At 47.4% G+C, this 20103-nt stretch overlaps 10 protein-coding genes; 4 read left to right on the top strand and 6 right to left on the bottom strand.

Moving 5' to 3' along the window:
* Positions 1–1091: 1091 nt before the first annotated feature.
* On the bottom strand, positions 1092–2132 carry GSBLH_T00004647001 (uncharacterized protein; the record flags this gene model as incomplete). The annotated part of the gene is made up of 6 exons (XM_013043588.1): positions 1092–1238; positions 1271–1435; positions 1482–1668; positions 1700–1797; positions 1829–2005; positions 2037–2132. The coding sequence occupies 6 exons, from the start codon at positions 2130–2132 to the stop codon at positions 1092–1094; spliced, it is 870 nt and encodes a 289-aa protein (XP_012899042.1).
* A 165-nt stretch (positions 2133–2297) lies between these two features.
* Positions 2298–2980, top strand: GSBLH_T00004646001 (uncharacterized protein). XM_013043587.1 has 4 exons: positions 2298–2435; positions 2467–2590; positions 2625–2805; positions 2840–2980. The coding sequence occupies exons 1-4, from the start codon at positions 2319–2321 to the stop codon at positions 2907–2909; spliced, it is 492 nt and encodes a 163-aa protein (XP_012899041.1). The 5' UTR covers positions 2298–2318; the 3' UTR covers positions 2910–2980.
* A 3826-nt stretch (positions 2981–6806) lies between these two features.
* Positions 6807–7979, bottom strand: GSBLH_T00004645001 (uncharacterized protein; the record flags this gene model as incomplete). XM_013043586.1 has 2 exons in its annotated part: positions 7841–7979; positions 6807–7812 (listed from the first exon to the last, which is right to left on the bottom strand). Exon 2 carries the CDS (start codon positions 7410–7412, stop codon positions 6807–6809), a length of 606 nt encoding a protein of 201 aa, XP_012899040.1. The 5' UTR covers positions 7413–7812; positions 7841–7979.
* A 2728-nt stretch (positions 7980–10707) lies between these two features.
* GSBLH_T00004644001 (uncharacterized protein) lies at positions 10708–11016 on the bottom strand. XM_013043585.1 has 2 exons: positions 10804–11016; positions 10708–10769 (listed from the first exon to the last, which is right to left on the bottom strand). Exons 1-2 carry the CDS (start codon positions 10981–10983, stop codon positions 10716–10718), a joined length of 234 nt encoding a protein of 77 aa, XP_012899039.1. The 5' UTR covers positions 10984–11016; the 3' UTR covers positions 10708–10715.
* Positions 11017–11381: 365 nt separating this feature from the next.
* On the bottom strand, positions 11382–12503 carry GSBLH_T00004643001 (uncharacterized protein; the record flags this gene model as incomplete). The annotated part of the gene is made up of 1 exon (XM_013043584.1): positions 11382–12503. One exon carries the CDS (start codon positions 12501–12503, stop codon positions 11382–11384), a length of 1122 nt encoding a protein of 373 aa, XP_012899038.1.
* A 290-nt stretch (positions 12504–12793) lies between these two features.
* On the top strand, positions 12794–13795 carry GSBLH_T00004642001 (uncharacterized protein; the record flags this gene model as incomplete). Its single annotated transcript, XM_013043583.1, has 7 exons — positions 12794–12847; positions 12879–12982; positions 13013–13093; positions 13123–13235; positions 13267–13453; positions 13486–13575; positions 13606–13795. The coding sequence occupies 7 exons, from the start codon at positions 12794–12796 to the stop codon at positions 13793–13795; spliced, it is 819 nt and encodes a 272-aa protein (XP_012899037.1).
* A 299-nt stretch (positions 13796–14094) lies between these two features.
* Positions 14095–16150, top strand: GSBLH_T00004641001 (uncharacterized protein; the record flags this gene model as incomplete). XM_013043582.1 has 8 exons in its annotated part: positions 14095–14153; positions 14185–14523; positions 14557–14766; positions 14797–15442; positions 15474–15668; positions 15697–15837; positions 15870–15909; positions 15940–16150. Exons 2-8 carry the CDS (start codon positions 14401–14403, stop codon positions 16148–16150), a joined length of 1566 nt encoding a protein of 521 aa, XP_012899036.1. The 5' UTR covers positions 14095–14153; positions 14185–14400.
* Positions 16151–16184: 34 nt separating this feature from the next.
* GSBLH_T00004640001 (uncharacterized protein) lies at positions 16185–16540 on the bottom strand (the record flags this gene model as incomplete). XM_013043581.1 has 2 exons in its annotated part: positions 16185–16408; positions 16441–16540. 2 exons carry the CDS (start codon positions 16538–16540, stop codon positions 16395–16397), a joined length of 114 nt encoding a protein of 37 aa, XP_012899035.1. The 3' UTR covers positions 16185–16394.
* An 83-nt stretch (positions 16541–16623) lies between these two features.
* Positions 16624–17653, top strand: GSBLH_T00006858001 (uncharacterized protein; the record flags this gene model as incomplete). The annotated part of the gene is made up of 6 exons (XM_013043580.1): positions 16624–16770; positions 16805–16914; positions 16948–17093; positions 17146–17166; positions 17204–17442; positions 17474–17653. 6 exons carry the CDS (start codon positions 16624–16626, stop codon positions 17651–17653), a joined length of 843 nt encoding a protein of 280 aa, XP_012899034.1.
* A 1587-nt stretch (positions 17654–19240) lies between these two features.
* GSBLH_T00004639001 (uncharacterized protein) lies at positions 19241–20005 on the bottom strand (the record flags this gene model as incomplete). XM_013043579.1 has 4 exons in its annotated part: positions 19241–19384; positions 19416–19736; positions 19765–19892; positions 19924–20005. The coding sequence occupies 4 exons, from the start codon at positions 20003–20005 to the stop codon at positions 19307–19309; spliced, it is 609 nt and encodes a 202-aa protein (XP_012899033.1). The 3' UTR covers positions 19241–19306.
* Positions 20006–20103: the final 98 nt, after the last annotated feature.

Here is a 20103-nt window from a genome sequence, read left to right as displayed (position 1 = left end):
CCACCTCCCTTCTCCCTCCCCCTCGTTTCGATTCTTTCCAACAAACAAACCAATCCAGCTAAATATCAATATAATAGTACAAAGGCAATGGTAATCAAAAATGCAAGTTCTATCAAAAACACAACGATAATCGGTATCAGTCGCGGGTCCTTTCGATTGGTTGCTCCAACACTTGCTTCCTTCAGGGTCCATTGAAGTTCCACCTCCACAGGATCCTCTTCAATGAGAAGCTTCACTGTCATGCGCTGATTGTCCTTCCTCTCCAGGGACCAAAATGATAATCCTGGCGAAGATATTACCGAATCATCTAAAATCAACGAAATGATTGAATCCGACCAAGCAAACCAAACAAGAGAGGTCCATCTCCAACTCGGACGATACTAACGTTTAATTCCACTATATTTCTATGACATCGCATGAGATAAATACTCCTACATGTTTTTTACGAATACAGATAAACGATCTTGATCCATTGGAGATATTGAAAGAAAAATAAAGGTTGTTTTATCACGCTTGTTACGAAGCAGCCTTGAGATGTTTCTAAGCAAAGAGTTTTCTACTAATGACCTCAACGAAACAGAGTCGTACCAGAGTTCTCGGAATCATCATAGAATAACGAGAAACTGCGCTCCTTACTACCGGATATATTCTTATTCACCCAAGGGAAGCTACGCTCAAAATTGAACTACAGTTCGAACTTTTGAATAGAATTTGTATATTGCGCATTACGATTCATATTTAATCCAAACGAAGTCTCACTTTGACACGAAGAGACCATACCGTTCAAAGTGGAGTAATAGGAAACATCCCGACAACGGAAAGACTGACTACGAGCTGGGGCATTTTCGAGTCCCATTCTTAAAACGGAGCTCTCGGTTACCCTCATTGAACAACCTACAGTCATCACATTTACGTTGACATATACAGAATATGTACGTAGTTACTATCAGGAATAACCGCACATTCATCAGTTCAATAGTGAGTGGAGTTTCAGAGAGAAAGATACTCTTCCGCGGTTATTTACTACAAACAAACAATGATGTCATCTTTCGAAAGAAAGTTACAATTCCAACAAGCACTAGTACTGAACACTACTTATGAGTGAAGCTGAAAAAACCAAACAAGGAAAACTCTTGGTTATCTGATATGACCATGACGGCTGCCGTGTTCTTCATTCCGCAGTATTTCGGCGCGGAAAAAACAGTGATTACATTTTTATCATGACAAAACTGATATCCCTAGAGCATCATCCACCACCCTCGCTCTGCACGTAACTAATCACCTGGTGGCCCCGAACGATGCACTGCAGCGCGTTTTCTCGATTGAACTGCTTGCTGATATCCTCTCCGAAGCAATATCCAATCCCGCGGGGAGACAACTTCCATCCCGCGACTTCATACGGATCGGACCACAAAAGGTCGCAGAAGCCTCCCTCCTGGTGTTAAGCAGCCATGAATCCTCGAGAAGGATATGTTAGGGACTTGCTTTACGCGATTTAGCTCCTGGATCTGGTCGATGGAACAGAGTGATGGCGAGAGGCCTCCGTGGACAGCGAGATATCGATCGTTGATAATAGAACCGATCGGCAAATAGCAGAATAGATCCGAAAAGTAGCTCCAGACTCGCTCGTCTCCGTACTTCTCAATGCACTCTTCGTAGAATCCATAACTAGCTTAGAAAGAGAGGAAGGAGGCGATACAATTTATTTGGCTGCTCACTTTCGTGATTGCCACGAATAAGGGTGATACGATCTGGATACCGAATTTTCAATAACACGAGTAGTGTGATCGTTTCCACCTATCCCTAAAGCGAAATGACAGCTGAGTACAGATTTTTGCCCTCGATCGACATAGTCTCCAAGAAACAAGTAGTTTGAGAAAGGAGCATCACCGTTTATTCTAAAAATCTCTATTAAGTCCGAATACTGCCCATGAATGTCCCCAACGACGGCAACTGGCCCCTGAATATATTTAATATTTGGCTCGCATATAAGTATTTCTTTGGCCTAAAAATGAAGGCGATAGGACACCACTCACTAAAGTACAAAGTTGAAAAACATCCTTTTCTGGTAATGGCGTCAATGTTTCTTTGTTGCTTATCCAGTCATCGAGTTTGTGAATCCACTTGTTCATAATGAATGAATAAAATAATAGTAAATAGTCTTAATAATAGTAATCATAATAATAATAATCATAATAATAGGAAGAAAATGATTCATAAGTAATAATAATTATAATAATGAAAGAGTAAAAGGAATAGTAATTAATCAAGTTCTCTTTAATTAATCCTTGTTTTCGAAGCATTCTATAGATAATCATATGGTCCGGGTAGGAAAGAAAGGTCAACGGAAGGCAAAGAAGCCAACTGCTGAAGAAAGCTATCTGCAGGAAATTCAAAACGAATTAAAGAAAAATAAGCACAGAATTTGCGAAACCGTATGTGTTTTCCATGGCAGTACTATTGTAGAGACGTCGTCAGCAGGAGTCAGCTGCAATCAACTTGCTGATGGATTTCATCTTACATACAAAGAAATTTGTTTATACTGGAAGCGAAAAACTCTCTCGCATGACATTATTGTCATGTGCTGATGGTGATTTTTGTGTCAAGTGAAAATGATTGTCTAGAGTATATTCATGACCACGTATCTTCTCTGAATGTGCTGCTGGGTGTGTTATGCTCGATTGTGGCTTGTTCACCGAGTACTCAAGAATTGTTACTGGAGCTCAAAAAGGAGACTGCAGAACCCTCTGTCGTCGATTTGATGCATAAGTTTGAGATACCTGAGCAACACTACGAACTGATGGAGTAAGGTGCATGGCCAATGTTCCTATCTTTCTAGTTGTATTCTTCAGATTCAGGCAAACGACGCATACAACGCTTATTTTCCCTCTGCCTTACATTCACTTTAGACGAAGATTCGCTTTTTCAATTTTCGTTTTGGCCTTGTTTTTGAATTTCGTATTCTCTCACTTTCCTAAATTTGCTGTTTTTTGGAATAAGCAAGTCCCATTGGCTCTTGAATTACCAAGGAATAAAACCAAAGTCCCTACAACATGTATGGGCCTGTCCGCAGATCATTTCTACCGAGTTGTTAATTAGAAAAGCGTAAAGATTGTGGTTGAGGTTTTTGTGTTTTTGATAATCAAGCAATTCTTTGCATACCTGTACATTCTCGTATTCTTTTGTAGCACTCAGAAAAGGATTGGTGAACGTTATTGCCAAGATGTCTCGAATCCAAAAATATGTAAAGAGTGTAGGAAGAGATTTGGCAAATGCTGCAAGTACTATAGGCGATAATGCAGAGTCCTATAGTCTTTTGGACACACTGAGTCCTTACATTCTGTGTGGTGGTTTCGGTAATTGAGTTGTGTTGCGTTGATTGATTTAGAGTACGAGAAGGAAAGACACCGAACGTACATGCGCACCGTTCTGTTAAAGCTCTGGTCGCGTTTCTTGATTATGCTTCGAACGGTGTGCAGAGTACGAGCGAAATGATCTCTAGGCTCATTTTTCTGAGCAATGTATGTTGTTTCAGCTGATTGTTGCTATCGTGAAACGATCCGAGTTTCTTCTGGTACCGTTTCCTTGTGATTGCTCCCTTTCTAGGAGAACTGCGGATTTGTCGATGCCCATCCTTCTCTCGACCCCCAAATCCATAACCAGCTCGTGCAGTACATCTTTCTTCTCAAGTTGTCTCTCCTCTACACTCCTCACGCGATCATCAAGAACGCGGCTCCCTCTCGCGAATTCGTCTTCGCCGTACCACTCATCCGTCCTTCCTGACTCCCAGATCATCTCCGCGTCTCTCATTCGCATCCCGGAATACCGCATCTGCTTCCTGACCCAGCTCCAAAGCACCATCAAGAACACCGGCGTGGAGCCCGACGCAGGCGTCGAGACCATCGCCTTCTCCACCACCACGTCCACCTTCATCGACAAATACATCGACCCTTCTCTTCTCCGCAGCGCCGCGCCGCTGAATCTCCCCACTTCCTCCAGCCGCCTCAGCGGCCTTCTCTCCGACTCCCTGCGCGTTTCTCTCCCTCGCACCACGCCACTGAGCGGGATTTCCGCGGAGACCGGCAGTGCGGACGAGAGACCCGCGGGGGAGGCCGGAGAAGGAGAGAGTTTGGCGGGCGTCGAGGAGGATTTTCCGAGTTTTGTGAGCGAGGCGATCGAGGAGCAGTCGATCGATTTTAAGAGTAGAAACGTGGAAACGGGGTGAGGACTAGCGATGGTGGCGAACATTCCTCCTGCGTTTGTGTTGCGGTCGGACCAGATAGTGTTCCACGACGATCTGCCGGCGACGCCGCAGGATTCGCACGAGTTTTGCTTCGATGACCACAACTTTGACCACATCAACTACGACGACGACTATTCGGAGAACCCCTACTCCACGATGAACATCCACGACATCGTGCGAGACCACCTCTACTCCCTCAACTACTCCCTCACCGGGCGGTTCGCCGACCGGGACACGGGGAGCGAGCTGCCGCCGCTGAAGCTGCCGAACATGAACGTGGTCGTGGATTTGATGTATGAACGATGCCGCGAGAGCGTGGAGGAGCGACTGATGTGCCGGCGGTACGAAGCGGCGCACCCGAGTTTGTTCCGCTGGGACCGGATCGACGCGAGCGAGGTGGACGAGGAGTCGATGTACATCAACCAGAAGCAGTTTCAGAGCAACGAATCCGCGGGGGAGAGCGAGGAGGAGAAGGAGAGCGGGTTCGAGTCCATCGGGGATTTGTATCTGGACACGCAGATCGTGGACGTGCTGGGGCGCTCGCGCGTGCTGCTCGCGCAGTTCCTCTCCTACTACATCGACTACGTGCGCGAGCTGAACGGTCCGAAGGACAGTAAAAACCCGATCTGTGAAGGATGAAGCGTAGGCGTGTGCTGGACGGTGATTCCTGGGTATTTTCTGGTGATGCGGCTGTTCCTCATCCACTTCCAGGACTTTTATATGAGCAAGCTCTCCGGAGGCATTCTCCGACTCAATCTCAACGGCGAGCGACTTATCAAGGACTCCATCGCCTACGCGTTGTGGTAGGCTTCCATCGAATTCGTCACCCGTAGCGACAGCTGCGTCGTCAACGGCGAAATCCTCAACTCGTATTTTCTTTTTTTCTTTTTGTTTTTTTCTAATTCGTAGCGTCATGTCCATTCTCTTCGATAAATGCAACGTCAACGTCTTCCTCGACATCTCCAAGAGTACTCTGTTTCCACGTTTCTCCATTTAGCCATGATGGTGCTCCACAATCTCCTCAAAGCCGTCCGCAAGCGAAACCGAATCCTCAACTACCACGCCTATTCCCCCGAATTCTACGCCCGCGTTTACTCCGTTTCCACTTTTCCACGTTTCCTCATCTAGTCTCGGGAAATCCAGCTCCTGCTCTTCCTGCAGCAATCCTTCCCCGCGGTTCCTCTGGTTTCCACGGTATCGACGCACTTCTCCTCCCCTCTCTCATGCATGTCGGCGCGCAGCTCGCCGGTTCCAGCGGACGACATACCGGATCTGGACCTGCCGCTGTTCGACACGCTGAGCCACAGCAATTACTACTACAACCAGAACCAGTCCATCATTTACTCCCAGGGAAACGCCCTCGATCTGCTCTATGAAACCACCATCGATTCCACGATTCGACGCAAAGAGTCCCTCACCCACTCCAAGGCCATTCCCGCGGAATGGACCGGCGCACTCGCTCTCGCACAGCGCGAAAATGATGAGTCCCGCGGGAATGCACAGCTTTCGAGGAGCAGTCCCGCGGGAGAGACGCTCAAAAAGGAAAACCGCGATTCGGATGAAATCCCCGCGGAAATTCGCCCTTCGGCGCGTGAAATTCCCGCGGGGAACGTGGATTCGGTGCACGAGAAAACCGCGGGGAACGAAGAAATGGCGGCGGGGACGGAGGTGCTGCTGCTTTCGCCGCCCGATTTGCCGCCAAAAACCGCGGGAGCGGTGGAGGAAGAACCGCGGGAACTCTGCACGGAGTGTCAGCGAACCGCGGTTTTCTCGACGTTCCGCGGGAAAGGCGCGGGTTTCACGCAGCTGCAAGCGATTCAGTTTTTGTTGGAGAACAGTATTCCAGAAATCGGGAGTATTTGTTTATTTCGTAGACGTGATCACGTCCCGCGGGGAAGGGCTGGACTTTCTGAGTCTGCTGCAGAGTCGTCGGATGCTGGAGCCAATCAAATACGAGCGTCGGTTCCGCACGACGCTGTTCCACGTGATCCAGCCGCAGCAGCTGCAGCACTTCGCGTACCCGGAGATTAGTCCGTATAACCACGGTGAATTCGAGGACAAGCTGAACTACGTGTATCTGATCTACGCGCTGAAGCAGCTGATCGCGATGCCGCACTTGCAGATTCTGCAGAAGGTGATCACGTTCCTGTACTACAACGAGGACTTCTTCAACGGCGCGCACCGCTTGCTGGTAGGTTTCGTTATGCTTAACAAGATTCAGTTGTTCCGGGAGATCGTGTTTCCCAACTTCGTCCAGTTCTTCACGCATTGGAGCCCCAACATCCGCCATCTTTTCCACCGCCTCCTTCTCTACAAGCTCTTCCGCACGCGCCTCTCCTACCTCCCGCACTACTCCTCCGGTTCCCCGTTTCCACGGTCCCTCACGCGTAGTGGAGATCCACAACGAGCTCTACAGCAAGATCTTCAACTACCGCAAGTGGGCGCGCAGCCAGCCGGCCGAGCCGCGCGCCAACGACGAGTCGAACTTGTTTTCGTTCGACCGCGACAGTGGCCGCTCTTCGTTCGAAATCACGCGTAGTGCAGCAGCAGATCTTCTCGCAGTTCAACTACGACCGCTTCCAGCGCGCGCAGACGCAGCGAGCGGTGAAGGCGCGGCTGCAGAAGGTGGCGATGACGATGGAGCTGGGGCTGTACCGCGAGACGCAGGTAGGAAACAAGGGAAGGATGAGAGGAGAAGAACGTGGACGGGAAGCTCGCGGAGATCTTGAAGTCGAACCTGCACATTCTGCTGAGTATTGGAAACACGACCAACCCCAACCGGCGACAGGGGAAGTACTGCGTACCGCCCAACCAGATGGTGGAAACGGGGAAACGGAGTGAGGAGTAGAGGTATTATTGGGAGAGCTTCGCGGAGTTTATTTCCTTGCTGTATGAATACGAAAAGAAGGAGGCGAGCATGAAGGCAAATCCCTTCACTTCGCCGAATGTTTATAATAGTGGAGTGGGAACCGTCAGTGGGACGGCCATTCCGTGGACGACCGTAAATGAAATGGAATCCAAAATCCCGGATGAAAATTCCGACATCGAGTTCTTTCTGGCCTATAAGCAGTAACCATCGAATTATTTCTAGTATTGTCATATCATAATTATTATTGTAATGGATGCTACGCATTGTTTGTTTTACACACACCTCTAACAAATGAATCATCCCTGGCTCAAGGATACGATCCAGTACGATCCCTATGAAGAGCCGGATTATCCACAGCCAGAAGAAGCGCCCACCGATTTACCCAAGTTGGCATCTTTTCGTCGGAATTATGTAACATTGTAGGTATCGGACACCTTCTATAGAGAAAGCAGTGCGAGTTTACACTGTTGCACAAGAATCACGGTTCGTACCTTCTTTTTGCTTCTCATTGTCTAGGTATTTGATGATTCGAAATATTCCACCTTCGAATGTCATCAACGAGCTCATTCAGCGACTAGCGTTGTATGGCACAATTCAGGAGTACGACATTGTCACAAACCTCCCTTCGGCACCCTTTACTCAGACTGTATGGGTGAAGTACGAACTCATTTCTTCCGCTCGGTTTATTCACGAAGAAGGGCTCATGCTTAGCTTAGCAAAGTACAAACTAAACAAATCATCGTTTTTTGGCCAGGATCTGTGGGTGCAATATGCTCCCGAGTATGAATCTCGCGAGGATGTTCAGCAAAAACTCGACAGTCGGAAAATTGCAGTCTTGCAGCGCCTCGAGGAGCTCAAAGTGGAGCGTCCTGACAGCGAAATTCACAAACCAAAACGAGCCAATCATCTTTTTGCAAAGGTTGAAACGCCCGAGTTTACAGAACAAGAAGAACCGCGTCCTGCGGGTGATTTCGTGTTTGTTCCACAGAAACGTGCGTCCCAACAGCAGCAAAACTCCCCAGCTATTAGGGAAGAAGCCAAACAAGCCGATGAAACGGCTGAACAAAACAAACTGTAGGGATGATGATGATGATGCGAAGGGTTCTTAGGAATAGGCCATTGAAACGACGAAAACCACTTCCTGGGTTTAGTGATAAACCTGTCGGTGCGTTAAGAGAAGGCGAGGAGGAGGAAAAGCAATCGGTTGGAATGATGGGATGAGCTGATGAATAGAATCGTGTGATGCAGAAAGTGGCTGACAAGTTGAATTCAATCGAACGAGCCGTGGAGAAGGAAATGCAGAAACCCGCTCCAAAGAAACGAAGACGCATTTGATCTGTTTGAGAACAAACAAACAAACAAACAAACAAACAAACAAAAAGGTAAATGAGTAAACGAGTAAACAAACAAACAAAAGGGTAAACAAGTGAACAACCACCTCAATATTTCGATTCGAATTGCATTCGCCGCTCTCTCTTCAATTCTCCTACACGTCACCACGAACCACAGCACACACTTGTTAATTTGCGTTTCATGTCCAAAACTTCTTCGATCGTTTCTCTGTGTCCACTTTCCACTGTCTCCACTTCGCGCTTATCTGCTATGATTCACGTCCCACAACAACTCACCATTTTCAGGAGCTTCTGGCTCTGGGATTAGATTAAAAATCGACTACATCTGAGTTGTTCTTTTGATCCATCCTACGATTCCTTCCGGTTTATACAGCTGTGCATCATCAACAAGGAATTCCTCGAGTTTTTTGATCGTATCCTGTCCTCAATAAAATAAGAAATATGAATAATGAGTACCCGGAAGCCAATCCGCTCGATTTATCCTTTTCTGCTTTGGACGTCTACATATGATTCACAAATATTGAAAACGACTTCATCTTCCGTGTCACCCCCTATTTTCCGAACTGCCGAATCCACATCGCGAGCTGAGGGTTTCATCAAAGCTTTGGTGGATATTCCTTTGCGTGACTCGGATCGTATCTGTTTGAGTAATACAGAGGAAAGTTCAGAATACTTGTTGTTCTAAATGAAATCGTTCTAGGTCAATTTTGACTCCTGAATCTTCTCCTTCATCTAGTTTTACAAACGAACAGCAATCAACAACCATGTTCTGCCTTCTTTATCGTTCCATGGTGCCTCTTCGGTTTGAACATGTTATGAATATAGATGAATATATGTATCGATGCTTCCTCTCGCTAACAAAATTACAAATTATAAGTCGATTGAGACTTGAGATGGATTTGGAACAGACGCGTAAACCCTCCATTTCCCGTGGTTTCCGTTTCCCTTCCCTTCCCTTTTCTCAAATACTATTATTTTGAGAATTGGCTGGGTGGAATGAATTTTGGAAACATCAATCAGACGGTTAAGAGGATGACAAAGAAAGAATTGGAGAAACCCGTACTTTTGGTGAGGGAGTGGTTTATGAACTAGTCTAAATGCGAAAGAGTCTCAAAGATGTACAACGAAATCAATGAGATTATTGATGTTCGTTTCTGAGGGGAGTTGATTTATGATGTAGCTCACAATACAAAGCAAATCGGTGACGATGTGCCTAGCATCCCAGCACGGCAATTTTTTGGTCAATCACATATTTCGCCTAAATCCCACTTCCACCCGTTATTCTTTATATCTTCAGTATAAGAATGATCAGGTAATCGATGTCTCCATCCCTTTCAGCTAGTTAAAACTAAATTCGATCCTGACACACGAGGGTAATCAGAAGGCAGCTGTGCAATGGTTCCCGAACGATTGGTTTACGCAAGAAGCAACGTCCATTGTATTCCCTGTTTGTCTCTCTTTCATCCACGCAGATCGCCCAGCCATCGGGCAAACTCCAGCAGTATCTCAACACCTACTCCGTGTTCTCCTTCCCCAAAACGTGTATCGAACTCGCCGTATTTTTCTCTTTTACTCTCTCTCTCACTCTCAGCTTTCGAGTGAGAGTGGAATCGGCGTCCTCGCGCACCAAATGCTTAATGATCGTTACTCGATCGCAGGTCGGGTTTCGGCGTGTTTTTAACTCTAGCGGAGTGCTACTACGACATCTTCTCCAATCACAACGTGCACTACACCGTGTCGGGCTGTTACAACGATCAACTTCGCAAGGCCATCGTGACGATGACGTCCAACTCCTCGCTGTATCTTTACTACCTTCGCGTACGCATCGCTCGCAACGCTTTCACTGCAGAGAGTCAATCCCAACGTCAATTTGGCCGCGGTGTGGAACGGCTTCGCGCTGAAATCCAGCGAAAAGAGACACATCAACACGCAGATCGGCGCGAGCTTCAAGCTCCCGAAGACGAAGGCGGAGATCGGAGTGATGATGGGAATGGAAGGAACCGCAAAGATCGTGCTGAAGGAGAAATTGACATCCCAGGCGACGATGTCGTTCTCGGCGCAGATCAATCCGTTCTTCGATGTGTATGTGTTTGGGTGAGTGAGGAGGCGTGGTCTGAGGGATAGAATGTCATTTGTTTATGGAATGAGGATAGATGCAAATACGTTGTTTACTCCTCTGACGTCTCAGAGCTAAAGGATTATTTGGTTATGGATTTTGCGTTGTTTGTGCTAACAAACAGGAGATTGTTTATTAATGACTAGTCGTCTGGCAGTCCATCTGAATGATGCCGTTCCCACGGATTACCTACATTTTAGCGATCGCACCCTTAAGAACGTACAACTCTTCCCATTTCTTGCTTCTCGTTCTCATTCACCACTTCGTACACATCTTCCAGAACAATGTTCATCATCTGGTCATATCCACGGAGTACTCCTTCGACGATGCGGTTTCCATTGAGCTTCACAGTAACCACTTTGCCCATGTAGTTAGCGAGGTTCACGTTGATTTCCTTACCCATTGGATGCCTCGGATGATTGTTCTAAATCAAAATTTGCGAAAGTGTACATAACCGCGGAAGTGTTTCTATTTGGAATGATTAAATATACATATATATATATAAGAGAAGAGAAGAGAAGAGAAGAGAAATGAAGTGAAGATAATAGTATTGAGAGGAAAGGAGGGAATGGTTGTAAAAGATGGGAGAGTGTAATTAGAAGTGTAGTAAATCACCAAGTTTTATATGTTGTGAAAAATAAACGTGCGAGTGGATGGAGCCAATCCATTTCACTATTGGCCCCATTTCCATCCGAGAGTACCTTTACTTTAGAATTGGAATCGTTCTTAGTTAAGCATTCACACAATCACTCAAGAATATGAATGGGATCCACCACACCCACATACCAATCACATTCGAATTCAACAAACACAGCAAAAATGATAAAACTCTAAACCTTCGAATTTGTGATTTCCAGGAATCACAGACTCACTAAGTAGTATATGACCATCTAAATCAAAAACAGTGATATAGGAGTTCTGTGTTTGCTGCTCTTCATTCTCTTCACTCTTCAATGCTACAATGATCTCATCATTCGACTGGGGCAAAAATTTAAACTCCGAGAAACCTCTCGTCGGCGTTATCTGCGTGATGTGGCGCACTTCGATGGAGCTAAAATCCTCCGAAGCCAACATCACCACATTCGACCCTCGCTTTTCGTCTTCCTTCTCATCGTACGGCTCTTTACTCACTCTCCGAGGCAAAATCACCCACTGTCTGCGAATATCGGACCACATGATCGCCTCATGAATCATGTACCCTGGATAAGGGCATCCGGCTGCTTTCCGCAGCTTATTAAACCGATCCGTCCAATTTTCGTGTGTGATTTCCCCCGTGTTGTGAATAACCGACACCCACATATTGTTTGTGTTCGCAATGCTTCCGTCCGCGTTCGTGTATTCTTTTCCGAAACTCCCGGCGAGGATCGCATCGTCCTTCACCGTCGCCCACTCGGTTTTCTGGCCCTTGGTGGTGTTTCCGTCGCCCTCCATTAAAATATAGCGCGGAATCGCCTTGTTGCCTTTCACTAGTTCGAACACCAAACCCGTTCGATCATCAAAGGAATACAAGCGGTTGTGGTACTCCACGAGTGCGCTTAGCTCCATTCCACGACCCGCCTCACTCAGCTGGGTGAAAATTTCTTGGTCTTCGAGCCAATGAATCGTGAAGGTTCCGTCCTTCTGCTTGCGGAGTTCGCCCTTTTTCAATATGCTTCGCCAGCGCCCCTTTTTGTCGTCCTTGACACGGCTTTCCTTGTCCAAATCAGCGACAATCATGAGTTTGAACGAGGTTGTCTCCCGATTCAAGGAGAACGCTTGCAACTGGGAGGATAGGGAGTAATTGCATAAATAGATATAGAGCCAATAGAGAAGAGAGCAGCAACACACGCAAATTCCAAACAAATAGATCGCTTTCGAATAGCGCTTCCAAAGTATCCACTTATTTCGCCTCTTGCTCTTGGAATTATCTTCTTCAAGAACCATAATAGGAAATCCGACCTCCATGTCTAACGGAGAGTTACGTTTGCCGTGCATTCTGTAATCAAGTTCCTGGCCAAACGAGATCCTATAATTCGTTCTTGATGGAAACTAAAGGAGAATAGTAAACCGTTTTGAAATTGGTCACGGAATAAAAATAGGTACGAAAATTGAATTTCCCAGAATTTTCCGTATTTTTTTTAATAATATATTGTGAAGAAAGAAATAGTTAGTAATTGTACTATTGTCGTATTGAATAGCGAAAAGTTTGATTTCAATTTAGAATTTACAACGTGATGACTTACGAAGAAGGTGGGGAAAGGGAAAAGGGGTGGTACGCACTTCTAACTGTTTTTAGACTACTCAGAGTCGGAGTCCGAGTCCGACACGCAATCGCAAAAGTCCACTGTGATTAGCACACTGGAGACGGATGAAGCGTTCTATGAAGATATTGTGGATTATTTTAGTTTACTTACCGACAAAAAGTGCTGCAGACCATTCCATTTGATACGTAGGATTAAGAATCGATCTCTTGCACTCGATCGAATTCAGCAGTGCCTGTTGCGAAACGTTCAGCAAGATGTTTTTCTCAAACAGTTTATTTCGCTTTCTCTTTACACGGTAGTGCGGATTCTCTCTGCACAGACCTCCTTTCCTACATCCGGAAAGAAAAGCCCGTGGAAGTCGCCATCAGTAGTTGTCGCATCCTCGCGCTGCTCCAGATCAGTTTAGCGTTAGGTTTCCTTTCTATTTTTTTCCTTCTCTCCAGACACGTCCGTCACCTACGACATTGCCTATCCCGTGTTGCTCCAACGCCTCCGCAGCTCGAAGAGCGTTCCTCTTCTCATCGAGTGCTTCCGCACGGCCTCGATCATCCTCTTCGTCTGCGACGCTCGCGATGAAGATGTCCTCGATCTCCTCTCTCTTCTCTCCGACCGCATTTCCTCCTCTTCCACGTTTCTCCTTTCCCCTCCACCTCACCGTCCAGCGACCCCGCCCTCGCCGCGACCGCCATCGACATGTGGATGTTCCTCTCCTCGACGCGTTCGCGCCACGAAGTCCTCGCCGCGCTCCCTTCGTCCTATTCCCGCGGTTCTCTCACTCCTAGCATGGTCACGTGGGTGTCGGCGAAACTGTCGCAGCAGAGCGTGGCAATCCGGATTGCCGCCTCCAAATGCCTCGCGTTTCTTCGCGAGCTGCACCTCTCTGTAGCGAGAACCGCGGGGATGGCATGTAGACGGGGGAGGCGGAGGTGCAGGCGGCGCGGGAGATCGAAAAACGCGTGGAAACCGCGGTGAATGAATACGATCGGAGCTGGAAGCAGTCGAAGGACAAGGAGATGAAGAAGGTGATGCGGGAGATCGTGGAGTCGTTCCGCGGAGACGGGCATCCGGAGCTGAAGGCGGAGTTCAAGACGGGGAGCGGAGAGCGCGCGACATTGATGTTGGATCGGTGGCCGCTGGTTGTGCAGTACGAGGTGCTGAAGTCGGTTCTACAGAGTGGTTTTGTGTATTTTATTACGGTTTTGTTTGTTTGGACGGGATGATGGGAAGCGAGGTGAGTTCGTGAAACAAGTGTTTGGAGCGCGGCTGGAGGTGCAGGGAAAGCTGAGCAACTCGCAGAAGTCGAGCATCGCCGAGAGCAGCAAGATGAAAAGTGCGAGAGAAGGAGGGAAATTGAAGGGTAGAATCGTCGATTCAGCACATGCGGAAGGTGAGGGAAGAGCAGATGTGGAACTACGAGAAGGAGTGTATGGAAGAGTATTAGTCAAGGGATGGAGTTGTTTTCGATATGGAGGAGGATTGTTTGTTAGAAAAACAGCAGAACAAAAACAAAGATGGAATAACCGCGGGAGGATGAAAATAGATCATTTTTCGCTTTTCCTAATTCCAATACTTGAAAGATGGTGTTAGCTGAACTAGGAAAGGGACTTACGAGTGCCCTATCGAAGCTGCAGACCAGTGTTATTATCGACGACAATGTTGTCAACGAAGTGATCAAAGAAATTTCAAATGCGCTGCTTCACGTGAGAGGATGCAGGTGGACGTAACGGATGTAGTCTGATGTGAATTTGAAAATCGTGATGAAGCTGCGAGAAACAATAAAGAATCGAGTAACCATAGAATGTCAGGCAGCCGGAGTCAATAAGCACCGCGTCATTCAGCGAGCGGTTTACGAAGAGTTGGTGAATATGCTCTCGCCCGTGGAAGTGCAGCCGTTCAAGCCGGTTCGTGGCCGCAGCAACGTCATTATGTTCGTCGGCCTACAGGTAGAAGCCATTTTCTGCCCGGCATCGTAGGGTTCCGGTAAAACCACGACAATCGGCAAGTTCGCTGCGTATTACAAGCGAAAAGGCTGGAGAACGTGCATGGTGTGCGCGGATACCTTCCGTGCGGGTGCCTTCGACCAGCTCAAACAAAATGCCGTGAAGGTGAAGGTTCCGTTCTACGGCTCCTACACCGAATCAGATCCCGTTGTAATCGCAGAACAAGGCGTGTCGCAATTCAAAAAAGAGCACTTCGAGATCATCATCGTGGATACGTCCGGTCGGCACAAGCAAGAAGAAGGTCTCTTCGAAGAAATGAAGCAGGTGCAGTCGCACATCCACCCCGACAACATCGTGTTCGTTCTGGACTCCACGATCGGCCAGGCGGCCTTCGACCAGGCCCAGGCTTTCCAGCGCACCGTCGACATCGGCAGCGTCATCATCACCAAGCTCGACGGTAACGCGAAGGGCGGCGGCGCGCTCTCTGCCGTGGCGGCTACCGGAGCGCCGATTATTTTCACGGGTTCGGGCGAAGGGTTCGATGATTTGGAACCCTTCGAAGCGAGCTCGTTCGTGAGCCGACTGCTCGGAATGGGCGATGTCAAGGGCTTGGTGCGCGAGATGAAGGAGGGCGGCATGCTCAAGGTCAACGAGGACACCATGAAGCGCATTCAGAAGGGTGTGTCCGCGGGAATCGCGTGATTTTGTAGGGAAATTCACCATCCGCGATATGGGAGAACAGCTGCAGAATGTGGCCAAGCTGGGGCCGCTGGACCGCGTCATGTCGATGATTCCGGGACTGCCGCAGGGCATGCTGCCGCAGGGAATGGAGAAGGAGGGAGGAGAGCGCATGAAGCGCATGATGATCTTGATGAACAGCATGACGGACGCGGAGCTGGATGGAGGTCGGAGAGGGGCAGAGCTGTGATGTAGAGGTGGAAATGGACGAGAAGCGGCTGCGACGGTGCTGCATCGGCGCGGGATTGCTGCCCGAGGAGGGAGCGATGTTCATGCAGCAGTACAAGGCGATGGAGCAGATGATCGGGAAGATGGGCAAGTCGCCGCTGATGCGCGGTAAGCGAAGAGAAGAAGGAGGTGAAGCGTAGATGAGAAGATGTTGCAGCAGATGCAGAGAAACCCGCAGGCGTAGGGCAGACGGAGGGAACTGACGTGTAGAGTCATGCAGCAGTTGCAGAAGACCATGAATCCGCAGATGCTGGCGCAGATGGGTGGAGCGAAGAACTTGATGTCGATGATGAAGAATATCGACATGAACGCAATGAAGAAAATGATGGGGCAATTCTACCCTGTTTGTTGCAATGATCCGAATTGGCAATCTCTCTCTACTACTACATTATCATTCATCATCACCACCTTCGTTCCATAAAATAAAATAAAATGAATTGTCCAACAAACACATAATTCGATGAGTTTTGGTTAGAGTAAGCTCCGTTGAGTTCGCCCTCGGAGGGTCTCGAAAACCCTCCGAAGGTTGCTTGCATTACTTTGAAAACGACCAATTCACAACACCCAGAACGTAGACTCAGCATATCGTAGCCATGAACCAGAAGTTGCTACTATTCCTTTCGGAACGGCACTTTCTGCCATTTAGGTCCGGAGAATTTCCCTAGTCATTGAACCACACCTAACTCTCAGCAAAAAAAGACAACTCCCTACAATCGCAAGCCACTAGGACCTGAATCAGCGAATGACCATAGCAAGCCTTAACCAAAACTGACAAACCAAGGAAAAGCACGGCGTTGTGCGCGGATTCCATAGGACCCAATTATTATGATATGAAATACTTGGAATTGATCCGACGAGATAGTTCATCCAATAGAATTGAGTCTCTGATTTTCGATGTTTTGCTCTTCCTGGGATTTACTGCCCTGCAATGCCAAGGTCGCTAGTGCGATGACGGCTCTCTACAACCGAGAACTCACAACCACCTCGGGAGGAAATGTGTCCGTGAAGGATGAGGATGGTTCTGTCTGGATGACACCCACTGTATGTGGAGCGGTTGTGAGTCTTTAACTCGTAGGGGGTGGACAAGTGTCACGTTCTGCCTGAGCAAGTGTCTCAGATCCTTCCAAATGGGGAGAAAAGAGGATCCTACAAGCCGACGAGCGAATGGAAGATGCATTACAATGCGTACCTAGTTTTTTCCCTTCGATTCAGAGATAGATACGCTGAACGAAGTGAAATTGGAGCGATTGTGCATACGCATTCTCCCGCTCTTCTAACATTCGCTCTTTCGCACAATATTCCGGAAACTCGGATTTTCCCTCTGATTTCTCAATTTCTGGGCGAAGTAGCGATGGTTCCCTATCGTATCTGTGGGAGTGACAAATTGGTTCCGTGTTCAAAGCGTGTGTTACATAGGCGGATGCGTTCTGCAGCGCGGTTCGCAGCCATCCCAAGGCGAATTGCTTCATTCTAGAGAACCATGGTGTGATCGTCGTAGGGAAAACGATCGAGGAAGCGTTCAATCGCTTAGAACTCTTAGTGAAAATAACAAAACTCTGCATTAAAGCCCCCAACCCAAAAACGCCACAAGCATCTTCTCCCACCTTTCTTGATACTTTAACACTAATCGATTCTTCTGACGAATTTTACAGCAAGGAAAACGAAAAGATTTACGAACGAATTAACTCCTTTTCCAAACGAGCTTACGATCATGTACACTTCCGAATACGATTTTGACTTCCAGCATCTTGTTGCCTGCGAACATTTGTTTTCAATTCGCGATGAACACGACTGTCACATTGTTCATCATAATCGAATCGGATGTTGTCCGCAGATGTGGGAAAATGGCGCAGTGTCCTCCAAAGCAACGAATGGACGAGTTGCATTACATCAAGCCATGTCTCGAGTCTTGGGATCCCTGTGAAGTGTAGATTTTGTGGTTTTCCGGAAATCGGTTGTATTTTTGATTGTGTTCCTACCTTTGTTTCCCTGCTGATGCTGCGGGGAATCAAGATAAATCCATCGTAGATATATGGCACAAACATGATATAGAATAATGCCCGAGTCTCTGGTGGTGATAGGGAATGTGGACTTCATTTCGGCGGAAGCGTTTTCTAAGGAAAAAGTATTGGACTCAATCGAACAAGGAAACCATGTTCTCTTGATTGAAGGGTACGGAGTGCTCGTAATGGGCAAATCTGCTATTCAAGTGTGTTTTCATACTGGAAATGAAAGTGTAGGCTTATGACAGGCTGGAGGTTCTAGAGGCCACGTGTGAAGCTGTTTGTAATTGTAATGATTTGTGGCACCCGATCGTAGAGCTATCAGACGTGGAAATTCAGGAGGTTTTCAGTGTCTTTGGGGGATCGTTAATACCGAAATAGTTTTTGTTTGTTAAAATTCCGCGGGAATCGATGAATGTTATCTCACTTTTGTTCTGTTAAAAAGGCAATAACATGGATGTTAATCAAACAGAAGATAATTCTAAAGTCCAGCCCAAACTTATTGCTTATTTTCCATGTAGGAGAGTTGTTTTTGGGTAACAAAGTAGCCTATAAGACTTTGTACGATAATGTTCTTTGTAATAATAATATTATTCTTCCTAACATTGAACAAGTAACAGCAAAAACAGTTTTAAGCAGCCTAAAAGAAAAGCAAGCTAGAGAAAAAGTATTGTGTGATGCAAGGAGTTCCAGCTTTCAAGATATTGCATCTCTTGATGTAAAATCAGAGGGTGAGGTGGAAAAAGCCGATATTGCAGATTGTAATAGTTATGGCGAAGATAATTGTTATATGGTAAGAATCCCAGATGAGAAAGATAAAGTGATTCTTGATTGGGGCGATATTACACAAGTGATCTACCGTGATTCTTTGGTCCCTAAAGTTGACAAGAGTCCAACAGTACAAAAGAAACGTGTCCGCAGAGCAATTCCTTCCACTGAAAAGAGTTTTCTTCGCGCTGTGTATGCTGAATTCTCTCAAAAATGCTCGCCGGCGAAAATTACAGATATAATCATGCAAATATATTCAGGAGATGGAGGCGACTATCTGCTTCGACTGCATAGTCGATTTCCAAATTTGGCAATTCCAAAAAAGCGCGTATTAAACACACATGAGCAGATCTATCTATGTATCTATAACAACTTTGTTAGAAAAAAGAAATAATAGTCTGTATTGGGGAAAAATGGTCCATATTGAATTGGTCAGTTGTTTTGTGTTACTTGTTTGAACAAACAAAACGGGATATTCGAAGGAGGCGTGTGATTGAGCAGGTTCTGCGAGTGTTTGAGTGATGGAAAGGAGCGATTGCTTGTGAAATGAGCGGAGAAATGGAATGAGAATGGATTTTGTGTATGGATTGAGGATTGCGAAGGTGTAAAGGGTCGAAAGCGGGTGATTCATGAGCGAAAAGAGAGAGGGTGAATGACTCATCGAATCGCTTTGAAAACAAACAAACAAACAAACAAGCATAGCGATTTCATCAACATAATCTGTCTCCAACAAACACTCCTCAATTCATTTCTTCTTCCTTCTTTCCTTTTTCGAACCCCATAAACAAACTCATTCATTCCTTCCTTTACTCCTCCTTCGCCCTTCCCTTCAGTCCCAGTCTCTCCATCACCTTCCTCACCATTCTCTTCACATCCTCCGCTCCCTACCCATCACCTCCTTCCTCCTCTTCCCACTCCGTGCATCGCCATCACCACTCCGTACATTCCCGTCAGATACAAGCACACCGCGCCGAACGTGTACACGTCAAACAGCGGAGACTTCGCCACGAACACCGACACCTCGCCCTCGTTATCCGCGAACACCTTCACCTCCTCCTTCAGATCCGTTTCCACGTTTGTAACGCTCGTCCGCGTCGCCCACGCCTTCATCTCCTCCTCCACGCTCTCCAGAAGCGAGTCCCGCGGGGAGAACAGCGCATGTCGCGGCGTCGACGCCACTTTCTGCAGCCAATGATTCACGTACACCGAATCCGCCTCCAATCCCCGCGAAAAAATCTACATCGCACATTCCCGCGGTTCTTACCAGTCCCGCATCGGTAACGCGGAAAGTGAAGCGAGCCAGCGCCTCCGCGACGAGCTGAATGTGCAGACAGAGCCGCGTTTCGTTCAGCGGCGCCGCAAACAGCGACCCTGCAAAATACGGCGAGTTTTCTGGAGTTCCAAAAATCGAGGGAATTTCTACCCGTGTTGGCGGCGGTCAGCGTGGCGGCAGGGAGTCGGCGGAGCGCGAATCGCTCGTGAGGCAGCGTTCTGTGCTCGTCCATGATGTTCACCGTGCGGCTTTCGACGGTCAGCGGAACGCCCAGCTGCGCGGCCACGGCCTCGAACGCGTCGTAGAGGCCCTGCAGATCGGCGCGCGCGG

This window comes from Blastocystis hominis (genome assembly GCF_000151665.1).
Source record: "Blastocystis hominis, Singapore isolate B (sub-type 7) whole genome shotgun sequence assembly, scaffold_7".
NCBI classification, from domain to species: domain Eukaryota; class Bigyra; order Opalinata; family Blastocystidae; genus Blastocystis; species Blastocystis hominis.
This window is presented reverse-complemented; position numbering and strand designations above follow the sequence as displayed.

Bases quoted from the DNA above. Each gene is read 5' to 3' on its own strand.
- GSBLH_T00004646001 (XM_013043587.1), top strand. From the start codon at position 2,319: ATGGTCCGGGTAGGAAAGAAAGGTCAACGGAAGGCAAAGAAGCCAACT. The intron at 2,436-2,466 runs GTATGTGTTTTC...GTACTATTGTAG, and splicing joins AGCACAGAATTTGCGAAACC to AGACGTCGTCAGCAGGAGTC. The intron at 2,591-2,624 runs GTGATTTTTGTG...ATGATTGTCTAG, and splicing joins ATTATTGTCATGTGCTGATG to AGTATATTCATGACCACGTA.
- GSBLH_T00004644001 (XM_013043585.1), bottom strand. From the start codon at position 10,983: ATGGGTAAGGAAATCAACGTGAACCTCGCTAACTACATGGGCAAAGTG. The intron at 10,770-10,803 runs GTACGTTCTTAA...GCTAAAATGTAG, and splicing joins AGCAAGAAATGGGAAGAGTT to GTAATCCGTGGGAACGGCAT.